General features: G+C 41.2%; 1 protein-coding gene across 3 annotated transcripts in view; it reads right to left on the bottom strand.

Moving 5' to 3' along the window:
- Positions 1–1,159: 1,159 nt before the first annotated feature.
- Positions 1,160–23,169, bottom strand: part of LOC118668849 (STAM binding protein) — a 28,229-nt gene continuing 6,219 nt past the window's right edge. For all 3 annotated transcript variants that reach the window (XM_036334103.1, XM_036334101.1, XM_036334102.1), the window contains exons 3-10: positions 17,263–17,338; positions 16,899–16,994; positions 15,126–15,489; positions 12,584–12,708; positions 11,546–11,683; positions 4,730–4,842; positions 3,812–3,911; positions 1,160–1,825 (exon numbers count right to left, since the gene is read on the bottom strand). In XM_036334103.1, coding sequence (XP_036189996.1) covers positions 1,769–1,825; positions 3,812–3,911; positions 4,730–4,842; positions 11,546–11,683; positions 12,584–12,708; positions 15,126–15,489; positions 16,899–16,994; positions 17,263–17,338 — 1,069 coding nt within the window. In that variant the 3' untranslated portion in view covers positions 1,160–1,768. The remainder of the gene's footprint in view (positions 1,826–3,811; positions 3,912–4,729; positions 4,843–11,545; positions 11,684–12,583; positions 12,709–15,125; positions 15,490–16,898; positions 16,995–17,262; positions 17,339–23,169) is intronic.

Here is a 23,169-nt window from a genome sequence, read left to right on the forward strand (position 1 = left end):
TATATTTCAATATTCTTTTTTGTAATTTGAAGCAAATGCTTCATTCATTTCTTTTGATTCTTTCTTATTAAATAATTAAAGCATCTAAATTTCCTTCTCTACAATATGTAGAAATTCCAGAAGTTTTAATTTGTGATATCGCATTATCATTCATTTCTAAATAAAGACAAATGATTATATATGTATTTATTTTCTCATGCTTTCCTTCTTTTACCTTCTAAAGGGTAACCTTCTATGATTAACTTATTAATTTTTAAATTGTATAAACTTTAAGATCATTATTCAAAATGTGTGCATATTTACTGTACAGGACCAGGCAACAGCAGGACTGTTAGGGCAAGGCGGAGCAGTCCAGGCTGCCTCAGGGCCACACAGGGAAAGGGGGATAGTGACAGGCGAGGCACTCTCGCTTCCTCACTTGGCCCCACATTCCTACCCACGCTAGAACTGCAGGAGAAATAATTTCCAATATCCCACAGGTTAAGAACCCAATAGAAGAACAAGAATAGAGAGAGTTGGCTTTTAGGAGAAAAGTTCCGTGACCACTAACCTAAATGATAAACACTGAACATATTCCGGACATAAAATTTTCAAATGAAGCAAAACTTCATACATTTGCAGACTTTTCACTACAGAATTTTGATATTAAAAAAAACCACTCCTCTCCTATCCAAACTATTTACTCTTCTGCCCCCACCTGAGGGTCACAAACAATACCATCACTTCCAGGCCACCTTAGAACACAAGCTCATAGAAAGAAAAGCACAGGATCAATTGCAGCTTTAAACACCTTCCTAAATGTTGCCCAACTCAGAAAAGAATAATCAACACAAAAAATTGGTGGTGGTGGGGGAGGCGGGCACGGGAATACAATCATTTACGTGGAGTGTAACCTGGAACTCCAAATAAAGGCTCTATTATCGTCATCTGAAAGCTTTTAGGACCTAGGGAGGAAGTTGAGACAGCACCAAAATGCACAGATGACTTCACAGCCCTGGGTGATGGCAACAGGTAGACAAGAAACACAGAACAATTAAAGGTGAACTGGGACACACCTGCACAGCAGTACATCTCAAATTTCATATTCCCTAAAACTAGACCTTTTAGTCAGCCTGTTCAGACGAAGCTTGATCAAATAGATTGCTCTAGAGCACACATGAACAAATAAATTAATTGCTTTTTATTGTAGAGGAAAAAATATCCTGAAATATTTGTTAAATAACATATTAGTAATTCCCAACAAAATCATCCTTCAGGGTTGTCAAGTTCACCATCTGGTCAGACACAGGGAGCTGTCCCTAGCTCTCATAATAAACTTTATTAACATTGCCATAAACCACACAAAAACCCAGAGATTTTCTGAATGGCTTCCAAATTTCTGCAAAGATGTCCTTAATTAGTCCAAAGGTAAACAATAAACAAGTTGGCAGAGAAATTAGGAGAGCTGAAAGAAAAAAATGTTAACAATTGGGGAATCTAGAACAAAGAGTATATTAGTGTTCATTATACCCTTCTTTCAAGTTAATTTCTTAGTTACAGGCAGACTGAAAAGTTGCTTTAGCATGATTGTGCTATTTTCCAGACTTGCCTAAAAATATATATTCAAATATTTCTTTTCAAATCAGAAATAGAAAGAGTTCTCTCCCAGGTGATACTCACTTTCTATTCTGCCTAAAAAAGCCTCCAGAACTTTATGGAAAGTTTAAATTAAGGGGCTACAGTACACTGATGTGGTTTTATAGTTCTTGACAGGTGTTTGGGTCAAATCTCATCGCAGGTCTGTGATGGTCACTGCTCTGTCCACAACAGTCACATGGCTGCAGCTCTGTAACAGAAAAAGAAAGAAAGGGGAAGTCCTGGAACATTCTGAAGTCATTTTTTAAAGTTTCTTATTTAACAATGCTCATTCTGGCTAGTGGTTCCCAGTTTGGAAGCCAGATTGCTACTTAACTGGCAGTTACAGTAAAGGGTCTAGGAATCATTACTTCCAACATGGGCCTATCTATCCTTGTTTATTTTTCAAATGTATCTATACTCTAGAGCAGGGGTGGGCAAACTTTTTGACTCGAGGGCCACAATGGGTTCTTAAACTGGACTGGAGGGTCGGAACAAAAGCATGGATGGAGTGTTTGTATGAACTGATATAAATTCAAAGTAAACATCATTACATAAAAGGCTACGGTCTTTTTTTTTTTTTTTTTAGTTTTATTCATTTCAAACGGGCGGATCAGGCCCGTGGGCTGTAGTTTGCCCACGGCTGCTCTAGAGTCATTCAAAAGGTGTATGTTTACCTAAAAGAATTGCTGACTTCATTGCCGTTTTTTGGGTCACTATGTCAATCAGAAAATAAAGCACTCCTCCTTGCACATGGGGAATGCTCCCTTTTGGCATGCAAAAAGGGGCTTTATAACTGAGAATCTGGACATTTTGGGGGATTGCACAGCCTCTGTTTTAACATCCTGGCCCCTAGACATTTATTACTTTCCAAGGTGGACTAACCTGTTTTTCTAACCTATACTTTAAGGATTTTTAACCTAATATTTTTTTCCTTTTTACTGAATTTATTGGGGTGATACTGGTTGACAAAATCATACAGGTTTCAGGTGCACAATTCCACAGACTAACCTATTTTTTTCTTATAGATCTGTCAGAAAGTTGTTCTCATTCTCAGCTGAAAACTGTCATTCCATGAGGTCTAAGTTTTAGTTCTGAGTCATAAGAAATACACCCAATATCTTTTTATACAACAGTTCTTCTAACAGTAAAGCCAGTTCTCAGATTCTCCCTGGAGTTTCTCTTCTAAACACCCCCAGTTCCCTTTACACGACAATGTTCTGAGTCTCTTTTCCAGATTGGTCACTTTTCAATGAACCCAAAAGAAATAACACTCCATGCCCAGCATGGAGTGGAGTGACACTATCACAGTAGAGGGGCATACTGCAACACATTGAACTTATCAGCAACTGAAACTTTTTATTCACACAATTCAACTTAGGGGAAAAACTTCCTAAGAAGGTCATAAAGTCCCTATTATCTAAGTAAAATTCCAGAATCAAATATACTTTACTTATTGTGGCTTTTTTCCTATGATTTCAAATCTTTTATTGAAGTACTAGAAGCATGGTGCACAGATTCGTGCACAGGTGAGGTCCCTTGGCCTGGCCTGCAGGAATCGGGCCAAAATCGGCTCTCCGACATCCTCCGAGGGGTTCCAGATTGCGAGAGGGCGGTTCTTGGGTGACACACCCAGGAATCGGGCTCCCTCCTCTCTGGTTCCGGGTGCATTGAGCACCTGCCCCCTGGTGGTCAGTATGCGTCGTAGATACCAGTCAGAGCGTCTGCCCCCTGGTGGTCATTGTGCATCATAGCTACCAGTCAGATGGTCGAACGGTTGACGGTTGCTTAGGCTTTTATATATATAGATAGGCCTAGCAACTGATATTGATAAAGAGAAAAAACTAACAGTTAATAAGACAGCTTACTGCACTAGGTATTTTCTGCATATTATCTCATTTAACCCTCTCAATAACTCTATAAAGCAGGGATTATTATTATCATCCCCATTTACAGGTAGAAAGGTGAGGCGCAAGAAGGTTACGTAGCCTGATCAAAGACACATGGTTCTTAAGTAGCAGAGCTAAGACTCCAATCTGTTTCCATCCCACACTGCCTCCCATGTATGAGGAAGATTTGGGAAGATAGGTGATAAGGCTAATCTTCTATGTGGGTCAGAAAGGCAATGCACCTCATCAGCTCTGACTGTCTTCTCTGCTTGAGGCACAGCCCCGAATCATTCTATGTAGATACATACACAGAAGAGTGGTGGATCCTTGCTGTGTGGATGAAATCCTTTCTGGCGGCAGGAAGAAATCTCCTCTAGTCCATGGTCAGTTAGTTTAAAGAATCCAGTTCTGGAAAAAGAAAAAGCAGACCCAGAATCAAGCAAATGTGGCCCCCCAATCCCTAACACACACACACACACACACACACACACAGCAGGGCAGAGCTCATTCTGAAACCACCTCAGAAGTATACTGGCTGGTAAGTCTCTTCTCTGGTGAATGAATCAGAGTTAGAGAATGAGTCATCACTGCCACCACAGTGGTTTGCTAGGGGAATTCACAGTAAATGACAGGATTTAGAATGAAAAAGAAGTTAACACTGAGATAATGTTTGATTTTGAAATTCTCTGACAGAAAATCTCTTAAAATTCCTATTGCTTCAAGTCAAACACTTCAAATTTCTTATGTCCTTTTCTTAGAAAAGCACCTAGCCCTAGCTGACCTAGCCCTAGCTGGTTTGGCTCAGTGGATAGAGCGTCAGCCTGTGGACTGAAGGGTCCCAGGTTTGATTTTGGTCAAGGGCACATGCCTGGGTTGCGGACTCAATCCTCACTAGGGGGCATGCAGGAGGCAGCTGATCAATGATTCTCTCTCATCATTGATATTTCTCTCTCGCCCCCCCCGCCCTCTTCTCTGAAATCAATAAAAATATATTAAAAAGAAAAGAAAAGCACCTAAGCTGTTGCTTGGATATCTTTTCAAACAAGTGTACCAGGTTTATCAGGATATGGAGCCTAAGAAGAAGCCTCTTAGAACAGTCAATTAATACCACAATCTATATATTTTACAGAGAACAAGGTCTTAGGGATAGAGACCCTTTCCTCTGAGGCTTCCCCCTACTGCCTCCTTGTAATGCCCCTCCCCCCCACCATGTCCTATGTACTTACTCCTGGAACTTAGGGGAGCAAACAATGGCTATTGACTCCGGCAACATCAACTGATAGGAGCAGTGAGTGTGCAGGTCAACACTGGAGAGGAAGGCAGTCTGTGTGGGATGAGTCTGAGAAGAGAAAAAAAGTCAGAGACGCCCTCAATGAGAATTCACGGCTAACCCTGGCCCATGCAGGAAGGTAGAGTCAAATAGTCCTCAGCAGCTAGTGGCCACAGTCTCTTTCTCAAGTTCAAAGCCATTGCAGCCATGAGGGGGACACCTGAAGTTCATGATAAGTAATGAATTTCTTTTCCAGCAATGTAAACAACTGTTGTTTAACGTGAGTATGTGAAGAGACTCATAATTTCTAATTGACCATCTAGACTTATTTAACTCCTCACAGGCCCTCTCTGCACAGTGAGAGTCATCGTTCTGTGGAACAGATGCCCAACAATACTTCCACATGGTAAAAGTCAAGGACTTAACCAGTTAGACGAGTGATTCTTCTTCCTGACAGAGGTGTTAAAAGGTCAAACATGAGTCTGGGGCTCTAAAGGCAAAAGGGGCAAAGGCTGTCCAGTGATAAAGCATATCCTCCAAGGATATAGAGGCAGGGGTGACTGGGATTTCAGTGAGCAGGTAAGTCACACAAAGGAACCTGTCTTGTTTCAGAAAAGGACCACGATATTGAAATGTGAAGTTAGAACACCATCTAAATGTACATTCAGTTTATCTCATTTGTTCTCAATTATTTGTTTAATTAAGCACATTCTTTGTACACAAATGAACAACCATGTAACGATATATGTTCACCTATGAGGGGGTGTGATTTTAGATAACAAGAAAGAAAAAGAAAGACCCAGTATGACTCAAAAAGTCCACCAACCTTCACTAACAGAAAAGCACAGAAAATCAGTTAAGTATATTTGACCAGTGTTTTCAAACCCGCTGTGCAAAAAAATGAAGCTCCTCAGGAGCTTGTCGAAAGCACAGGCCCCTGTGCTCCACCCCTAGAAACATCCATCCTGAGAAAAACTTCTGTTTTTTTAAAAAGCTCATTAGCCCTGGCTGGGTTGCTCAGTGGTTAGAGTGCTAGCCTATGGACCAAAGGATTGCTGGTTCAATCCCTAGCCCTAGTTGGGTGTGAGCGGGAGGCAACCAATCGATGTGTCTCATATCGGTATTTCTCTCTCCCCCCACTCCTCCTCCCTCCCACTCTCTCTCAAAAAAAAAAATCAATGGAAAAAATATTCTCAGGTGAGGATTAAAAATAAATAAATAATAATAAAAAAAATAAATAACAGCTCATTAAATGATTCTCTGTGCCGCCTTGTCTGAGAAGCACCACTCCACAGAACACTGTGGAAGAGGTCTGCAGGACAGGAATGTGTTAGCTGGATGCTGACAGGAAACCACACACAGATCTTCACAGGGCGGGTATGGATTTTGGTGACGACAGGGGAAAAACAGTTTCTACCTGACAATAATATGATCCTATAGACTGCTAAGGACAAATGGCCTGTACCAACACATTTTATCCCATGGTTAGAGTCAGAAATTCTTTTTTTTTTTTTAATTAAATCTATTGGGGTAACACTGGTCAATATGAACACGTAGGTTACAGGTATGGGTTTATATGTTACAAGATCTGTACATTGCATCACGTGCCCACCACCCAAAGTCAGTTTTTCTCAGAGCCAGGAATTCTAACTGGAATGAATGAGGCCTACACAGGCCGATCCAGACCTCCATTCTAAAGCTGGGTTAACTAGAGAGACAATACAGAGACACATATCAGGGGCTCAATAAATAATTGTTAAACTAAATAAAAAAAACCTTGCCTTGCCCTGGCTGGTGTTCTCAGTGGTTAGAGCATTCCATTCCTGGTCAAGGGCAGGTATGTACCTGGGTTGCAGGTTGGATCCCCACCCCCAGTTGGGGCTCATGTGGGAAACAACCAATTGATGTGTGTCTTTCTCACAATGATGTTTCTCCCTCTCTCTCCCTCCCTTCCTCTCCCTTCCAATGGAAAGCAATGGAAAAAATATCCTTGAGTGAAGATTAAAACAAAACAAAACAAAAAAACCTTGCCTTGAGCCACTGTTTCCCTCTAACTACTATGCGTTCTCTCTCTCTCTCCTTCCCTTCACAATTGAGTTTCAATATAGCAAAGGAACAGAAATGAGCAAGGGGAGTGGATACTGAGGGCAGCCTGGGCGCCTGGATGGGAGCAGAGCAGCCACAGGAGAGCACTGCTAGCAAAGTCAGTCTGAGACCAGGTGGAAGAGAGCTTGAATATTAGGCTTGGGGTTCCACAATAGCTGGTAATCAATACATGACCATACAGAGAACTGGTTTGTTGCTGGCATTTTCTTTTGTTAAACTAAATAAAAACCTTGTGTTGCCCTGGCTGGTGTGCTCAGTGGTTAGAGCATTCCATTCCTGGTCAAGGGCACGTATGTACCTGAGTTGCAGGTTGGATCTTTTGCATTTTCCTCTTGCTAACTGTAAGATCTGAGCACACTTATGGTCTGCTTTTGTTTATTTTTAATCCCAAGTTAGGAAGGGATGGGACAGAAATATCATGGAGGAAATGCTATCAATTTAGGATCTAAATTTGTTCCTACCTGGGGCCTCACTGATATTAGAAATCCTTTTGTTCATTTGCCGTTAAGTTCTTTCTGAAGTCCTAAACAGTAATTACTCCAGACTTTCTCCCATCTCCCCCACTTCTTAAACCCCTGTCTCTTCTCACTGGGTGGTGACTCTAGACTCCAACCTTGTTGAAATCAAGATCACCTAAACTGACTTTCCTTAACCCCTGCAAATATAACCTCAAAATTTTCTCTGCCCTGGCCAGGTGGCTCAGTTGGTTGGAGCACTGCCCAATATGCCAAAAGGTTGCAGGATTGATTCCTAATCAGGGCACATACTTAGGTTTCGGGTTAAATCCCTGGTCAGGCAACTGATGATGTTTCTCTCTCACATCGATGTTTCCCTTTCTAAAAATCAATTTATTTAAAAAAAACATATCTTTGGCTGAGAATTTGTTTAAAATCTGTTTCTTTCTCTCTGCCTTCAATTCTGTCTCAGAGGAATGAGTGTTTTCTCCCCTGTATGAAGATGAATGTCCTTTGTTTAGTTTTGATTTGGTACTTTCCTACCTCCATAGTTTTGATTTGCTCCTTTCCTGCCCTCTAAAATCTCCTCCACTGGCTCACTGGTGTTAAAAACACAGACAACTAACAGACAAGAATGAAAACAAACCTTAAAAATGTTGAGCAAAAGAAGCCAGACACAAACGAATACATATTATGCTAGTATAATTCTATTTATATAAAGTTCAAAACCAGGCAAAACTAAATATCTCATTATGAATACACATTTAGGTGGTAAAACTATAAAGAAAGACAAGGATTTCCAAAAAAGTCAGGAGAGTGAGGAAGTGTGACTGGGCAGGAGACAAGGTGTGGGGGGTGGGAGCATGCTTCTGGCAATGTTCTATTTCTTTTAAAAAAAAAAAAATTGATTTCAGAGAGAGGGAGAGCGAGAAACATCAATGATGAGAATCATCAATTGGCTGCCTCTTGCACGCCCCTTCTAGCGATCTATCCCGAAAAGCCAGGCATGTGTCCTGACCAGAAATTGAACCCTGATCTTCTGGCTCATGGGTCGATGCTTAACTGCTGAGCTACGCCGGCCAGGCTCTATTTCTTTTTTTTTTTTTTTTTTTCAAACATATTTCTTTATTGATTTCAGAAAGGAAAGGAGAGGGGAGAGAGAGAAACATCAATGATGAGAGAGAATCCTTGATCGGCTGCCTCCTGCATGCCCCCAACTGGGGATCGAGCCTGCAACCCAGGCATGTGCCCCTTGCCGGAATCAAACCTGGGACCCCTCAATCCACAGGCCGACGCTCTATCCACTGAGCCAAGCCGGCTAGGGCTTTTTTTTTTTTTTTTTTTTTTTTTTTTCAAACCAGGCTCTATTTCTTGAACAATGTTCTATTTCTTGTAGTTTGTGTACATAGATGTTTGTTAAATGGTTCATAATTTAGTTTATGTACTTTCTTATATATATTATACTTCAAATGTAAAGGTTTAAAAAAAACAAAATCAAACCAAAACTCATATTCAAGTCCTTCATACTGAACTATAAATCAAGCAAATCTTCTCTTGACCTGGCCACTCCTGAAGCCACTAGGAATCCCCTCTCTTTCCTTTCCTTTAGGACTAGGCTCTTCAAAAATGTGGTGTGCACTTCACTATCAGCATAACCTCCATTCCCATTACTCCTTCAGCCTTTATAATCTACTCCCACTGCTGCCTAAAACCAATTAAATTGAGGTCACCAGTGACTTCCCCAAATCCAACAGGCTCATCCAGGTCTTCATCATTCTAGAGCTCTCTGCAGCATGTGACATAGTTAACATCCTGAAATTTCTTCTTTTTCTGTGTTGTTGTTTTTTTAATATATTTTTATTGATTTCAGAGAGGAAGGGAGAAGGAGAAACATGAATGATGAGAATCATTGACTGGTTGCTTCCTGCACGCCCCACATTGGGGATCCAGCCCAAAACCCGGGCCTGTGCCCTGACCAGGAATCTAACTGTGACCTCCTGGTTCATAGGTCAATGCTCAACCACTGAGCCATGCAGGCTGGGCCTGAAGTTTCTTCTTAAAACGTTCCTCCTCCTTTGGTTTCTGTGTCTTGGCACTACACTCATCTTTCTCTGACATCTCTTTGCTTCATTACTGCCTACTTCCTATGTCCCTCTAGGTAGCCTGTCCCCAAGGCTTCCAGCGAATCTTTTCTTGTTCCCCACTCTCCTCCAGTTCCTAGACTTCCAAGATCAGCTCTATGCAGAGGTTCCCAGATACTTCTGCCTTGGCCTTGCTCCCAAGCCCCAGCCACATTTCCAACAGCCTGATAACTATCTCCACCGATTTAATGTCTCACTAGTACCTTCCATTCAACATGCTCAGACTGAACACCATTTATTCCACTTCCAAAGTAAGTTCTCCTCCTGGAGCCCGGTTTCTGCTTATGAGATGATCACTGCCACTCCCACGAGTCAGGCCCCAAATCTCTAAGTCATCACTGACCTTTACTCATCATCCTCTTACTCATTCCCCACATCCTCTGAAATCCTACATTCATCTCCTCCTACCCAAGCACAATGCTATCATCCTAGCTCTCATAATTAGATTTCATCACCACACGAATCTCTTAAATAATCTCTCTGCCTCAACTTATCTTAAAACTGCCTTTATTTTAATTTTTCGAAAGTATGGTTTGCTCTACTCAGATGTAAATTCATACTGTACACCTGAAATGAATATATTATATGTCAACTATGTTAATAAAAGAAGAATCACAAATACAGGGAAAAAAACCCTTTAGGAGTCTCTTCTTACTAAAAAGGAGAACTATTCTGCTTGTCTACCCAATGTATCATGTTAAAGCTTATCTACCACCATTTCCTGGCATGAACCATAAACTCCAGCAAACTGGACACTCAAAGCTCCAGGCACCGCCTGCCTATTCCAATGCCTTCCCTTCCATACAGAACTCTCCCTTGGCCCATCTTGTCAAAATTCTAGTAAATCATACCAAGCGATCCCTCCCTCCTCTGAATTCCACAGGGCTCTCTTTGCTCAAGGCACTTGGCCCATTCTGCCTCATGTGAAGAATTATAACTTGTCTATGTGTCTAATTTCCTTCATGAAACCAGAATCATATCTTACTTAAATCTATAACCCCTGGCAGATAAGAAATAAGTTTTTTATCCAATGGGGATACACAATGGAAGGCAAATATTTATGTACTTAAACTGAATACAGGACAGAGGCACATGGGACTGCCTCCCAGGTGAGTATTTCCCAAATTCTAACATAAAGTATGAGTCATCTTCCCAAACCCTGAAGTGAGCTGACTTGTTCGTATGTAACCCTGGCACACAGCATGAAAAGCAGCCTGGTCTGAGAGTGAGGAATTGAAAAGGAAAAGAAAGGCCGAAACCGGTTTGGCTCAGTGGATGGAGCGTCGGCCTGCGGACTGAAGGGTCCCAGGTTCAATTCCGGTCAAGGGCATGTACCTGGGTTGCAGGCATATCCCCAGTGGGGGATGTGCAGGAGGCAGCTGATCGGTGTTTCTCTCTCATCGATGTTTCTGGCTCTCTATCTCTCTCCCTTCCTCTCTGTAAAAAATCAATAAAATATATTTTAAAAAAAAAGAAAGAAAGAAAGAAAAGAAAAGGAAAGGAAAAGAAAGAAAAATTAAGAAATAATTTTTAGAATTTTATTTTACCTGAATATTACCAAAAGATTACATAAGATATGCAGACACTTGAAAATCACCTATATTGGTGGCCCTTCTGGTTTACAAAAAGGTATAGGCTGCTTTAAGAAAAACCAAATGCAAACATCTGAATTAACTTCCTTGACTCATTTAAAATATTCTGAGCTCTATACTTTTAGGAACATATAGACTATGTATGAAGTAGGCATAGCCCATATCCACTTATATTCTAGGCCATCACCATTCACACTCACAAGAAATCTGGGACATTAAGAAAACAAGTTCATTTTTATTAAAAAAATAATAATAATTAATTAATTAAAAAATTTTAAAGCCCTAAGTAGTTCCCAGAAATCAATGCTGGAGCACAAGCAGTCAAGTATACTAGGGAAGTCGAGTGTGCATCCAAGGGAAGGAGACACAATCATCTAAAAAATCTGAATGCGATGCACTTTGTTCTAAGAAAAAAACTGGCAGCATGTTTACAACATCGTGAGAGAAGGGACTGACCCGAGAGCGCGGCATTGCTTACATGAATCCAGCCCAGTGTGATGAGGCCTTGCTGATCCTGTATGAGGAAAAGCTCTTCTTCGTTCTCCGTGTTGCAATAATCGGACCCAGCACTTTGCTTGGGGATGAGAACGTGGGTGATGGTAAATTCATTCCTCATCTGTCAATGAAGAAAACAGCCCATCCTGATTCCCAGGCATTTATGCAACCCCACTCTGTCACAGCAGTGGAAAGTTCAACACCTATATAAGTGAAGGCCCATCCCACCCCAGTCTACACCTTGCTCCCTGAGTCCCCCACCTTGTGGTTCACAACCATGGCTGCTCATGTGCATTCTCTTGGGGGCACTCTGCCAAGTCACAGATGCCCACAGCCCTATGGGGATTTCTTCTGAAGTGAAATGGGTCTACTGGTGGTTCTCAGGAAGCTCCGCATGTAGTACCATTCCTCTTCCTTTGCTCATGTCTTAAGGAGTTTCCCTATCACTGTTTCTCTAAGTCCTTCTCATCCTTTAAAGCTCAGTCCAAGTCTATTCCACTTCATTCATTTATTCATACTTATTCATTCAGCAGCGAGTAATGGATTCTCTAAGTGCCTCCATTCAATATTCTTTCCTTCTTCAAAGTTCTTAGTGCTTGTATTGTACACACTATTCAGCATGCTACTTACCTTTGGTATGTATCTCCCACCTTGCCAAAGTGCTTGGGTTCTTTCTGTGGACACATGTTACGTGTCGTATGTATTTCATACCCCCAGGTCCTACCATAAAGCAGGTGCTTGAAAAATGGTATATAGATAATGACTGGATCTTCCTACCAAGTGTAGAAATAGGTATTTCTTACTACTGGCATTAAAATAATCAGTTAAATTCAAGAGACTCAGAAAATCAATCAGATATGGTCACCAAATTCAAAGTGACATTGCATTACACTGCTGTCCATGGTTCCTTGGGCAAAGGGATTGGTACAAAGAGTAACCGACCCTGTTTATCTTCTCTCAGAGCCACAGGAGGCCAAGGGGGGAAGAAACAGTTTCAGCTCAGCAAAGCATTTGTTTTTACCAGTTTTCCACAGAGAATTCCACATGTCTCTACTCCCCGTGCAGTGTTGGCACTGGCTAGTTGGAGGAACTGTGGACAGAGCCTCCCGGGAACCACCATGTGGCGCAGCCCATCAATTGTAGGAGCTGTAACGGAGAAAAGGGAAATATCTGAGACCACGGGCAGAGACTTCCCAAGCACATTCAGAGTTGGCAACCCTGGGAGAGCAATGTCCTATCACTGCCACATCCCCTTTGCCCCCAACTTCAGGCAGTGAGAGGGAATCTCATCCTAAATGGAAGAAAAGAGAGGGTTATAAAGTCTCTTTTCCAACCTCTGACCATAGCTATTGGGAGTACAAGATTTCAAGAAAAGAAAAGAGGCTTCAGCCCAGCTGGTGTGGCTCAGCAGTTGAGCATCAACCCAGGAACCAAGAGGTCGCTGGTTCGATTCCCAGTCAGGGCACATGCCCAGGTTGAAGTCTCCATCCTCAGTCGGGGGCGTGCAGGAGGCAGCTGATCAATGATGTTCCTCTCTCATCAATGTTTCTATCTCGCTATCTCTCTCCCTTCCTCTCTCTCTAAAAACCAATAAAAAGATATTTTTTAAAAAAGAAAAAGAGAGAGACTTCAATCATTCAAGTTAAGACAAGGGTAAACTACTACTTAAAATAAGTTTCTTCTGCCCTGGCCAGTTTGGCTCAGTGGATGGAGCGTCAGCCTGCAGACTGGGGGGTCCCGGGTTCGATTCTGGTCGGGTTGCAGGTTTGATCCCTGGTGGGGGGCGTGCAAGAGGCAGCTGATTAGAGATTCTTTCTCATCATTGATGTTTCTATCTCTTTCTCCCTCTCCCTTCTTCTCTGAAATCAATAAAAATATATATTTTTTTAAAAGTTTCTGAGTTATTCAGGAATTCTGTCATCATCTAATACAAAGGAATAAAAAATAACCTCCTTGTTCAATTAAATTTTTACTTTTATTTTAATTATCTCATTTATTTAAGATAAAAATATCAAAGGGTATGCCTTTCAAAGAAACACACCAGGATATATTCTAGATAACAGAAAGTAATATGGGCAACTACTTACTTCTGAATTTAATAACTTAGAAGAAAGTGAAAATGATAAAACAAAAAAATCCTTCTGGTCCTCATAAAAGGCATGCGCAAACAAAGCAGCTTATAAGCCTGTTCAGAATGCCAAGCATGGACCCAGTCCCCGAACACCAGGGAGAAACCCATGAGAGAGCCAGCAGGCTAAAATCAGGGGGGATCTTTCACAGTCACATTTTCATTAAAAAAAAAAAAGTGAAAAAGGATGTTCTGCTTCTGCACACTTAAAAGCAAGATCTGGACCGCTGGAGAGGTAACAATGTCAGACCAGGAGCCAAGCAGTCACGTGGCAGTCTGATGCGGGTATCTGAATTCTGAATTAAGGTTTGGCACTGTCTTTTCAACTCAATAATCACTTACCAAACAGACTCTGTGCTCAGCCCACAGGGAACACAGAAAGGAGTAACACTCAAGCCCTAAGCCGGCCAGAAGTTAAAGCCTAGTTACTGACTAAGGACTATACTACCAGGTAATGACCTTTACAGATAATAAGAGCTCTGGGAGTTTTAAGAACAGAATCAATTTTATTGAAGGGAAGAAGATCTGGGAAAACGTTAAGAAAATTAGGGAAGACAGAGAGAAAGAAAAGAGATTTTAGGTTCAGGGCAAATGTTAACAAACCTCTTTGGATAAGATAGTCCAGGGACTGTTATGGGAATATGAGAGTCCAATTTGACCAAAGTATAGAATATGCATGAGGAAACAGTGTGAGAGATAAGTCTGTCGAGTATGTGAGGGAAAACCCTAAAGGCCAGGCTTCAGAGTCTAGCACCCCTGGCCCACTCATACATCGTCCTTTTAAGTGGATCTTCTGCAAAGCAGACTTCCTTAAATGACTACTTGAAAGCATATTCCTAACCAAAACGATCTATTCTAATAATTAAGGTATACTTATCAATGTGAAGCTATTGTTACTTTCTCAGATAGTCCATCACTGGTGAGAGGAAGAAAGACTATCGATGGTGTTTATGGCTGGACTGAATTATCACCTACTATATACAATATTCACCTTGACTAAGTTCCTTTAGGATCAGGAATGTTTTCAGGTGAAGTACAATTCAGTAGTGGCCCCCTTTAAAGTCAGCTGTCACACTACAAACAAGCAAAATAAATTTCAAGTGTCCTTTACAAAGGGCCAATAGTAGTCTCTAGTTCATTGAACATTTCAAATCTCTGTATCACCCTTTAAAGCTGAGGGTGGGACTTTCAAGGATATTATTATTTCTTCAGAAAATTGATCAAGATCCAGGTAAATTATATGGCTTAAGAAAAGGCCACTTTCATAATACAGCCAGTGTGACAGGATGCAGTCTAGCAATACTGATCAAATGGGAGCTGTGACCACAGCCTAATGAGTGGGATCATAAAGGTCATCTTTTAGGCAGAATCCCCCAGAATGACGCACTGTTTAGCTGCAGCAGAGATGAAAGAGGACATGAGCAAAAGGACTCACTTTCTGAGCTGTGCAATGTTCCAGGTTTCAAGGACCTGTCCACCACAGGTGGCCTGGCAGGCTTCACAGCTGTATTACAGTCTGAAGGCTGTGCGGCTGCAACAGGTGCCATGGGGGACACATCTAGGGAGGGCTTCTCCAAGTCAGGCACCAGTGGGCCGCCTAGGCCAGGGTCCACCTTCCCAAACTCCTGTACAATTTTCAGCCGCTCTTTTTCTAGTTCTTGGTTCCGGATCATCTCCTCAAAGGCATGGAACTGTTCCTGCTCCAACTGTTGCTTCTTCTGTTGTGCTACCCTCTGTCTTTCCTTTTCCATCTCCTGCTGGATGGCCCGGTTCCGGGCAGACTCTTCTGCTTCCTTCTTCTACAAAGAAAGAATAGGAGGACAAGGCTATTCAGCAGGGGGACTTCCCAAAATGTGCTTCTGCTCTGGCCTGATTTCCCAACACAGGATTCATGCTCCCTCAGTACCTCTACATACATGGAAGTCACCCACTCCCGTCTATCTAGCCACCATATACCTATTCTTCAAGGACAGCTAATGTCCCATTCCTCTCAGTAACCTTCCCAATGACTCTAACTAATGTATTTTCTTTACTGAAATCTTGATGCAACTTATTGTCTGCATTTCATAACTGGTATCATATACAGTTTTATTCTCTAACTGTGCCATGCATACATTCTAGATCCCAAGTAAGGCTATAAAATAGAACCAATTCCAAACTTAAACCTGCTATGTTGGGGTTTCTATTGAATTTTTAACCCAAAATGAAACCTCTGAAATGTTCTGGTGATCAGTTCAACACAGAATGACATTTTTAATGAACAAGAAATATTAAGTACTAATCTCCTCCATTAAGGTTTTCACTCACTCAGTGCTTTAGAAATATATGCCTCACAGTCCTGGCCAGTGAAATCACTGAGCAGTGGTTAGAGTGTTGGCCCATGTACCAAAGGGTCGCAGGTTGGATTCCCAGTCAAGGGCATGTACCTGGGTTGCAGGTTTGATCCCCAGCCCAGGTTGGGGGTCATTTGGAAGTCAACTAATAGATGTTTCTCTCTCACTCTCCCTCCTTCCCTTCTCCCTTCTAGTCTCTTTTAAAAAGTCAGTCATGCCCTAGCTGGCTTGGCTCAGTGGATAGAGCGTCAGCCTGCGGACTGAAGGGTCCCAGGTTCAATTCCAGCCAAGGGCACATGCCTGGGTTGCGGGCTCGTTCCCCAGTAGGGGGTGTGCAGGAGGCAGCCAATCAATGATTCTCTCTCATCATTGATGTTTCTCTCTCTCTCTCCTTCTCCCTTCCTCTCTGAAATTAATAAAGAAATATATTTAAAAATAAATAAATAAATAAAAAATAAAAATAAAAAGTCAGTCAATGAAAAAAATATCCTCCAGTGAGGATTAAAAAATAAAGAAATATATGCCTCATAACTGTTCGCCTCTCTGCTGGTTTTCCCCATCAGTCCAGAACAGAGCTCAGCAGAGCGCTGCAACATAATGTGGAAGTGACGGCAGGGTGCGCTCGCATCTGATACAGACCACTGATGGCGCCCTGGGAGTTCCTCCGCATGCGTGAACTGACTCTTCCTAACAGGAGTGATTTGAAAATGGCTTGGAAAAAGGTGGACAGGCAGGCTAAATCTGTGTTAGAGTACTCAGCTTAAATACTTGCATTCTACTTTTCTGAGTTCTGGTACTTGCCAAAAATAGTAAAGTACCACAGGGCACAGCCTAAGAAGAAAAATTAATTTCCTTTTTTGTTATTATATACTCACTTTTTCTTCATTATGTTCTGTGTATTCTTTGGTATATCGTTTCAACAGCTCTGCCTTCAGCTGTTCTGCTCTGGGAAATGCAATCTCATTTAATTTCTGACAGATACACAAAAATACTGAAAATTAGAATAAGTCCAAGCTAATTAAATAGAAAAGTCAAATTGGCAGTGGCAACATATTTCCAAAAACAATTTGAAATACTCCCTATGGTACCATACCTGCTATTTCACATTGATCTGGTGAAATGGCCTCATCTCCTATTGCAGGATTTGATGCTCAGATGCAGCCACTACCACTTTACCCTGAAGTTAGTGTGTGCCACTGCAAAGCTTTTAGATGGGTGACAATGAAAATGAAGACCCACCTTTAACGTGTCTTTCTTTTCAGGAATGACGGCCGATTTGTAATCTCGATGTTTTGGTAGTTTCTCAATAAAGAGCCTAAGGAAACAGATCAGAACGGTTAGGATACAAAGAAATGTCCAAAAGACTCTGAAGCAATGCACCTCTCTTTCCTGAAGCCACTGCATGACGGGGTCCAGATGTGCAGACAAGGGGAACAGACCCATGCAGGAGGCCATGTTTCCCCAACCACGGCCAGCCTATAAAGGGCAACAGAGTGCTTCTCTTTTCTCCCAAATCAGGCCCCAGTCGCAAGCACCAAACTCCCACAACAAAAACATGGGGGCGGGGGGAGCCTATCCTCTGCCCAAAAATACATTGCCAAAGACATTCTTTTCTTCTTGGAAAACATTCAGGCTTTCAAATGAAAATATCTCAGTCACAAATAATTCTTCAGAGAAGAGTTTAGCAGCCAAGGGCAGGAAGCTAAAGGAAAACCCATGTTCTATTTCTACTCGTAGCCCCATGTGACCTTTAACTTTGGCTTGTTTTCCTTTGGGATTCATGCTCCTTCAAGGAATATTCCTTGCACCATATAAACACTGAGAAGCTTAGACAATACCTGTATATAACATGTTCATGTTATATGTATGACATACACTATGATCTCTGATGAAAAGTGCTCAGAAAAATGTAAGTGCTACATTTTCTCTTTCAGTTCTTGTCCTTGGCTGTGAAGCTCAGTGGGAAAAATAAATGGACTCAATTCACAGACCTCTAACATTTAGGATGTCTACTTGGAGACACTGAAAAAAAAATGGAAATCTCGTATCTTATCAGAGCCCAAAGTGGCGAATTCAGAATTTCAGTGTCAGCTCTAGAATCTACTCTTTTAACTGCTACACCACACTGCCTCCACATGGTTCCTGTTGGAGGGGTTCTGAACAAAGGGGTGTTTCTAAACATTTTTTTGTTACTCCTTACCCAAGAATATTTTTTCCATTTTTTTTTTTTTTTTTTAGAGAGAGAGAGAGGGAGAGAAAGAGAGAAACATTTATGTGAGAGAGACATTTTGGATTGGCTGCCTCCTACACATGCCCAACCAGGGCTGGAGATCAAACCTGCAACCCAGGTACGTGGCCTTGACCAAAAATTGAACCCACAACCCTTCAGTGCAAAGGCCGATGCTCTAACCACTTAGAACACCAGCCAGGGCCAACGGGATCTTTTAATAGAATTAAGTCATAATAAATACAAGGCAAGACCCAAAACAAATATGTTGAGGGTAGCTTGCTCACAGTTATGCTCTGCTATAGTTGGGATTAACTGAGTCTTCCATTTTCTGCCCATGGACAGGAGAAAAACAGAGGAGGAACCCTCAGTAGGGGGAAAAGACGACAACCCCTACTCTCCTCACCATTAAAACAAACCCTCTATAGAGCCCTCCTCCTTTCAATCCAAGACCTTTCATGCTGCGATAAATTCTCAAATCAAAATGATTTTAAAAATCTTCCCTGTGGGTTCATGAAAAAGATATAAAACAGCTGCCTTGAAATCTAAAACAAGTAGATTTATTCAATCATAAAGTCCTCAAAGGATAGTAAGATGAATAAGACACAGTTCTTAAGTTCAAGAGACTTCCAGTTCGGTAACTCTCTCACCGAGACCCTAAAGCCCAGGTTCATGTTCACCACCTCAGCAGGCTGAATGTGCTTTGTATTGAAGCTAAATCAGCCAAGGATGTACTGTGTCATATAAACACCTCACTTTCTGTTCGCTTATGCTCTCAACCTGAAGGAAGAGACTGTAAAGTCCCGGAGGCCAAGAGATTTCTTTCTCATGCCTCTTTGTGTATTACTCCAACACCAATACAGTGCCTTGTATAAAGAGGCACTCAATAAAGATCTGATTAATAGAATGGACTTAAACTTCTGGATGAGCTGAATGAAAAAAATCAAAGGGTAAATAAAAAGTGTATATAGTATGCTTCCTTGTAAGAAAGGGGACAATTATATATATGTATATCTATATCTATTTATATATACTTATATATATTTTACTTATGAAAATCTAAAGAAATATAGGAAGTATATACATAACTTATACATAACATATATATACACACACACACACACACACACACACACACAAATCAAAGTAGGGGGCAGGGGAAATAGGGTGGATAAGACAAGAGTGGGAGTAATAGAATGTAGTTTATAAGTAAGGATAAAAGTTTCCGACCTATACATGAAAACCTTCTCTTGTTTCAACTGTTGTCCATTTTCTGAATGGGGACATATGGGCAGAAGGGACTCTTAAAAACAAAAACTGGACCCTGACTGGTTTGGCTCAGTGGATAGAGCGTCAGCCTGCGGACTCAAGGGTCCCAGGTTCAATTCCGGTCAAGGGCATGTACCTTGGTTGCAGGCACATCCCCAGTAGGGGGTGTGTAGGAGGCAGCTGATCGATGTTTCTCTCTCATCGATGTTTCTAACTCTCTATCCCTCTCTCTTCCTCTCTGTAAAAAATCAATAAAAAATATATTTTAAAAAAACTGGGCAACATAACCCCTTTCCCATACTAGAGGAAAGAGAGCTTAGTGGTTCGGAGGACAGGCTCTGGAGCTATCCTGCCCAGGTTCATTCCTGGTGTGGCCATTTACTGTGACCTCAGACAAATTACCTAAGCTCACCATCCCTCAGTCTCTCTCTCTCTCTCTCTCTCTCTCTCTCTCTCTCTCTCTCTCTCTCTCAATATATATGTATATGTATATATATACATATATATACATATACATATATGTATATATACATACACATATATATACACATATACATATATGTGTATATATATATTAGAAGTAGAGAAAAACAGTACCACCTGATAGGACTGCGGGGATGCTTAAGGAAATAACAAAAATAAAGAGCTGAGCACAGTGCCTAACATATAGCTAGCATCTACTATGTGCTCATGTGACTGTTTTTACTAATAAACAAACAAATAAAAGACATGAACAAGAAGAAGAGATGAAGGTATTAGCACCACGGCTAGAAACGTTCAAAGCACAGAAGAGCTGTGGCCCAGATGTATACTGTTCCCTGGGGTTAGATCTGGTTACAGCCTAGAAAGAGGATATATACCAAAACAGAGAGAATCATTGGCAAAACCCAAGGAAAACCACCTAATAGAACAATTCGGGGAAAAGAGATAAAGAGAAAAGTAAACACAAACGGTGAATAAATATATGGTATTGTATTCAACTTTATCATGAAAGAAATTGAAATGAAGATATCATTTTCATCTTTCAGCTTGGCAAAGTCTTAAAGGTTAATTACAACCAGTGCAGGCAAGGGTACAGGAAAATGAGTGTCCTTATACACTCTTAGCAGGACTATAATTTGATACTATTTTTTTCTTAGGGAAGGGAGAGTGTGGGATACAACTATTAAAAATTCAAAATGGCCGAAACCGGTTTGGCTCAGTGAATGGAGCGTCAGCCTGCGGACTGAAGGGTCCCAGGTTCAATTCCGGTCAAGGGCATGTACCTGGGTTGCGGGCAATCCCCAGTGGGGGATGTGCAGGAGGCGGCTGATCGATGTTTCTCTCTCATCGATGTTTCTGACTATCTTTCTCCCTTCCTCTCTGTAAAAAATCAATAAAATATATTTAAAAAAAAAAATTCAAAATGTGTTTATCCTTTAAACTCACAATTCCACTTCTAGGAATATATCCTACACAATAGTACAAAGGTATATGTATAAGACTATTTTATATAGCATTGTTCATAAAAGCAGGGAAAACTAGAAACCTAAATGTCCATCGATGGGATTATTTAATAAATTATGGTGTACCCAAATGTGATAAATAACATAATCACCCATCCATTGATCCAACAAATAGTTACAGAGCATTGGCTGTGGGATCAGGCATTACTGTAAAGGCTAGGGATTTGACAGTGAATGACACAGTCACAAATCCTCCCCAAAGAGCATATACTACAGTGGGAGAACAAACAACAAACAAACAAAAAGTGGATAATCAGTGCAAGGAAAAGTCATTGCTAGAGAAGGGAAATGGGTAATGGGGGGAGGGGGGGGAATAGGGATTAAGGTTTTAGATTGGCCAGCTAAGGGCATCACTGGCAAGGTGGCATTTAGGTAAAAACTGGAAGAGAGTGAGCCATGAAGAGCTCTGGCAGAAGAAATAGCCCTGAGGCAAAGTGAGATGAATGAGAATGTCCTGATATGGAAAGATAGATAGGACTGTTCAGAAAGCAAGATGTAGAACAAAATATATTGTATGATTTCATTCATGCTTTAAGAAACAAGGATACACATGTGAGCCCATGTGCTTGCACGGGCATAAACATTTTCTTGTATATAACAGTAGTTACCTCTGGTAGATGAGGCTTTTCACTTTAATATTCCCTTGCTGTATGTTTTGAAAAAAATAGTTTTAGCCATGAACAAATATTAATTTTGTATAAAAATAATTAATTCAAAAAGTCAAGCAGAAATTATATAACATGAATGTACTAAGGACTCTCATTTCATTTCTTCCAATCTTAAAAAAAAGTTAATCAGCAAGGTGAGCATAATCAGAGATGAAGACCTCTTTGGTTTATAAACCCCAATTCCAGTAGTAACCATTTTCAGGACAGGTGACAGACCATTTTCAGAAAGTGGGTTGTGTTTCAGGAGGCTCAGAGAGCAGGCAGGAATTGCTCTGTAACTCCCTTCTATGTAGTCTAGTCAATGACCATAAAAAGCTGTGAAAGAATCCACTGCCCGGATTACTGTCTGTGCTCATCATGAAAATATGTGCTGCTTTAATATGCTGAAGATCTTTCTTCTACCCCAGGGTCTGCAAAAGGGAAAGCATTCCTACAGCAGGGAAAACCTCTGAGGCGGGGAATGTGCTTGAGATCACTCAGATGCCTGAACTGCTCCAAGGAAAAGAACAAACATACCTTTTAAACCCCCGAATTAAAGGATCCACAAAAGGTCTAGAACAAGAACAATGACTCTCAATAGTGGGGGTGGCAGAGGAGTGGTGACGTGAATGCCTGCCCCCTCCCTCCTGTCTCCTCAGTTGTAATAATTGCCAAAATGAGCCATTGTTACTGATAGAAACAGACCAAGTAAAACGCAGTAGAAAAATAGAATGAGAATAGAGCTAGAACATTTTTCCTACTCTTAGGGACTGATGTTTCAAGAATCAGAATTAGGGTCTTAATGATATCTGTAAGAAAAATAAAGCTACATTTATTGATCCAGGTCAAGCCCACCCAACAAAATCCAAATTAAACCCCAAATCGAACAAATTTAAGTACATGAGCTGCTACAAGCCACCTCTCTCTCATTCAACTCTCCTCCAAGCCAAGTTCATCATATTAAATGGTCCCAATTCATCATATACTAGTAAGGGGAACCATATACAGGGACAGACTCCCCATATCAGTCTCGCTGTTAACACTAATACTAGTATTCATGCCACTCAAAGTAACATCAAGTCAGAAAATATCAATTTCTTAAGAACCCCTTTTACTCATTTTAAAATATACTAGTATATTTTTGTATTGATTTCAGAGAGGAAGGGAGAGTGAAAGAGAGATAGAAACATCAATGATGAGAGAGAATCATTGATCGGCTGCCTCCTGCATGCCCCACACTGGGGATCAAGCCCCCAACCAGGACATGTGCCCAGACTGGGAATTGAATTGTGACCTTCTTGTTCATAGGTCGACGCTCAACCATGGGGCCATGCTGGCCGGGCAAGAATCTCTGTCCTCTTAATCTTACCACCCACTTGCCTATTTAGTAGTTTATTGCTACAATTAAATGCTCTCTCTTCTGTAACAGCAGCCTCTCATTCTCCATAGGATCTTTTCCATAGCAAAAAAGATGCTCTAGAACAGTGGTTCTCAACCT

The sequence above is a fragment of the Myotis myotis genome, unplaced genomic scaffold (genome assembly GCF_014108235.1).
Source record: "Myotis myotis isolate mMyoMyo1 unplaced genomic scaffold, mMyoMyo1.p scaffold_m19_p_14, whole genome shotgun sequence".
Lineage (NCBI taxonomy): Eukaryota > Metazoa > Chordata > Mammalia > Chiroptera > Vespertilionidae > Myotis > Myotis myotis.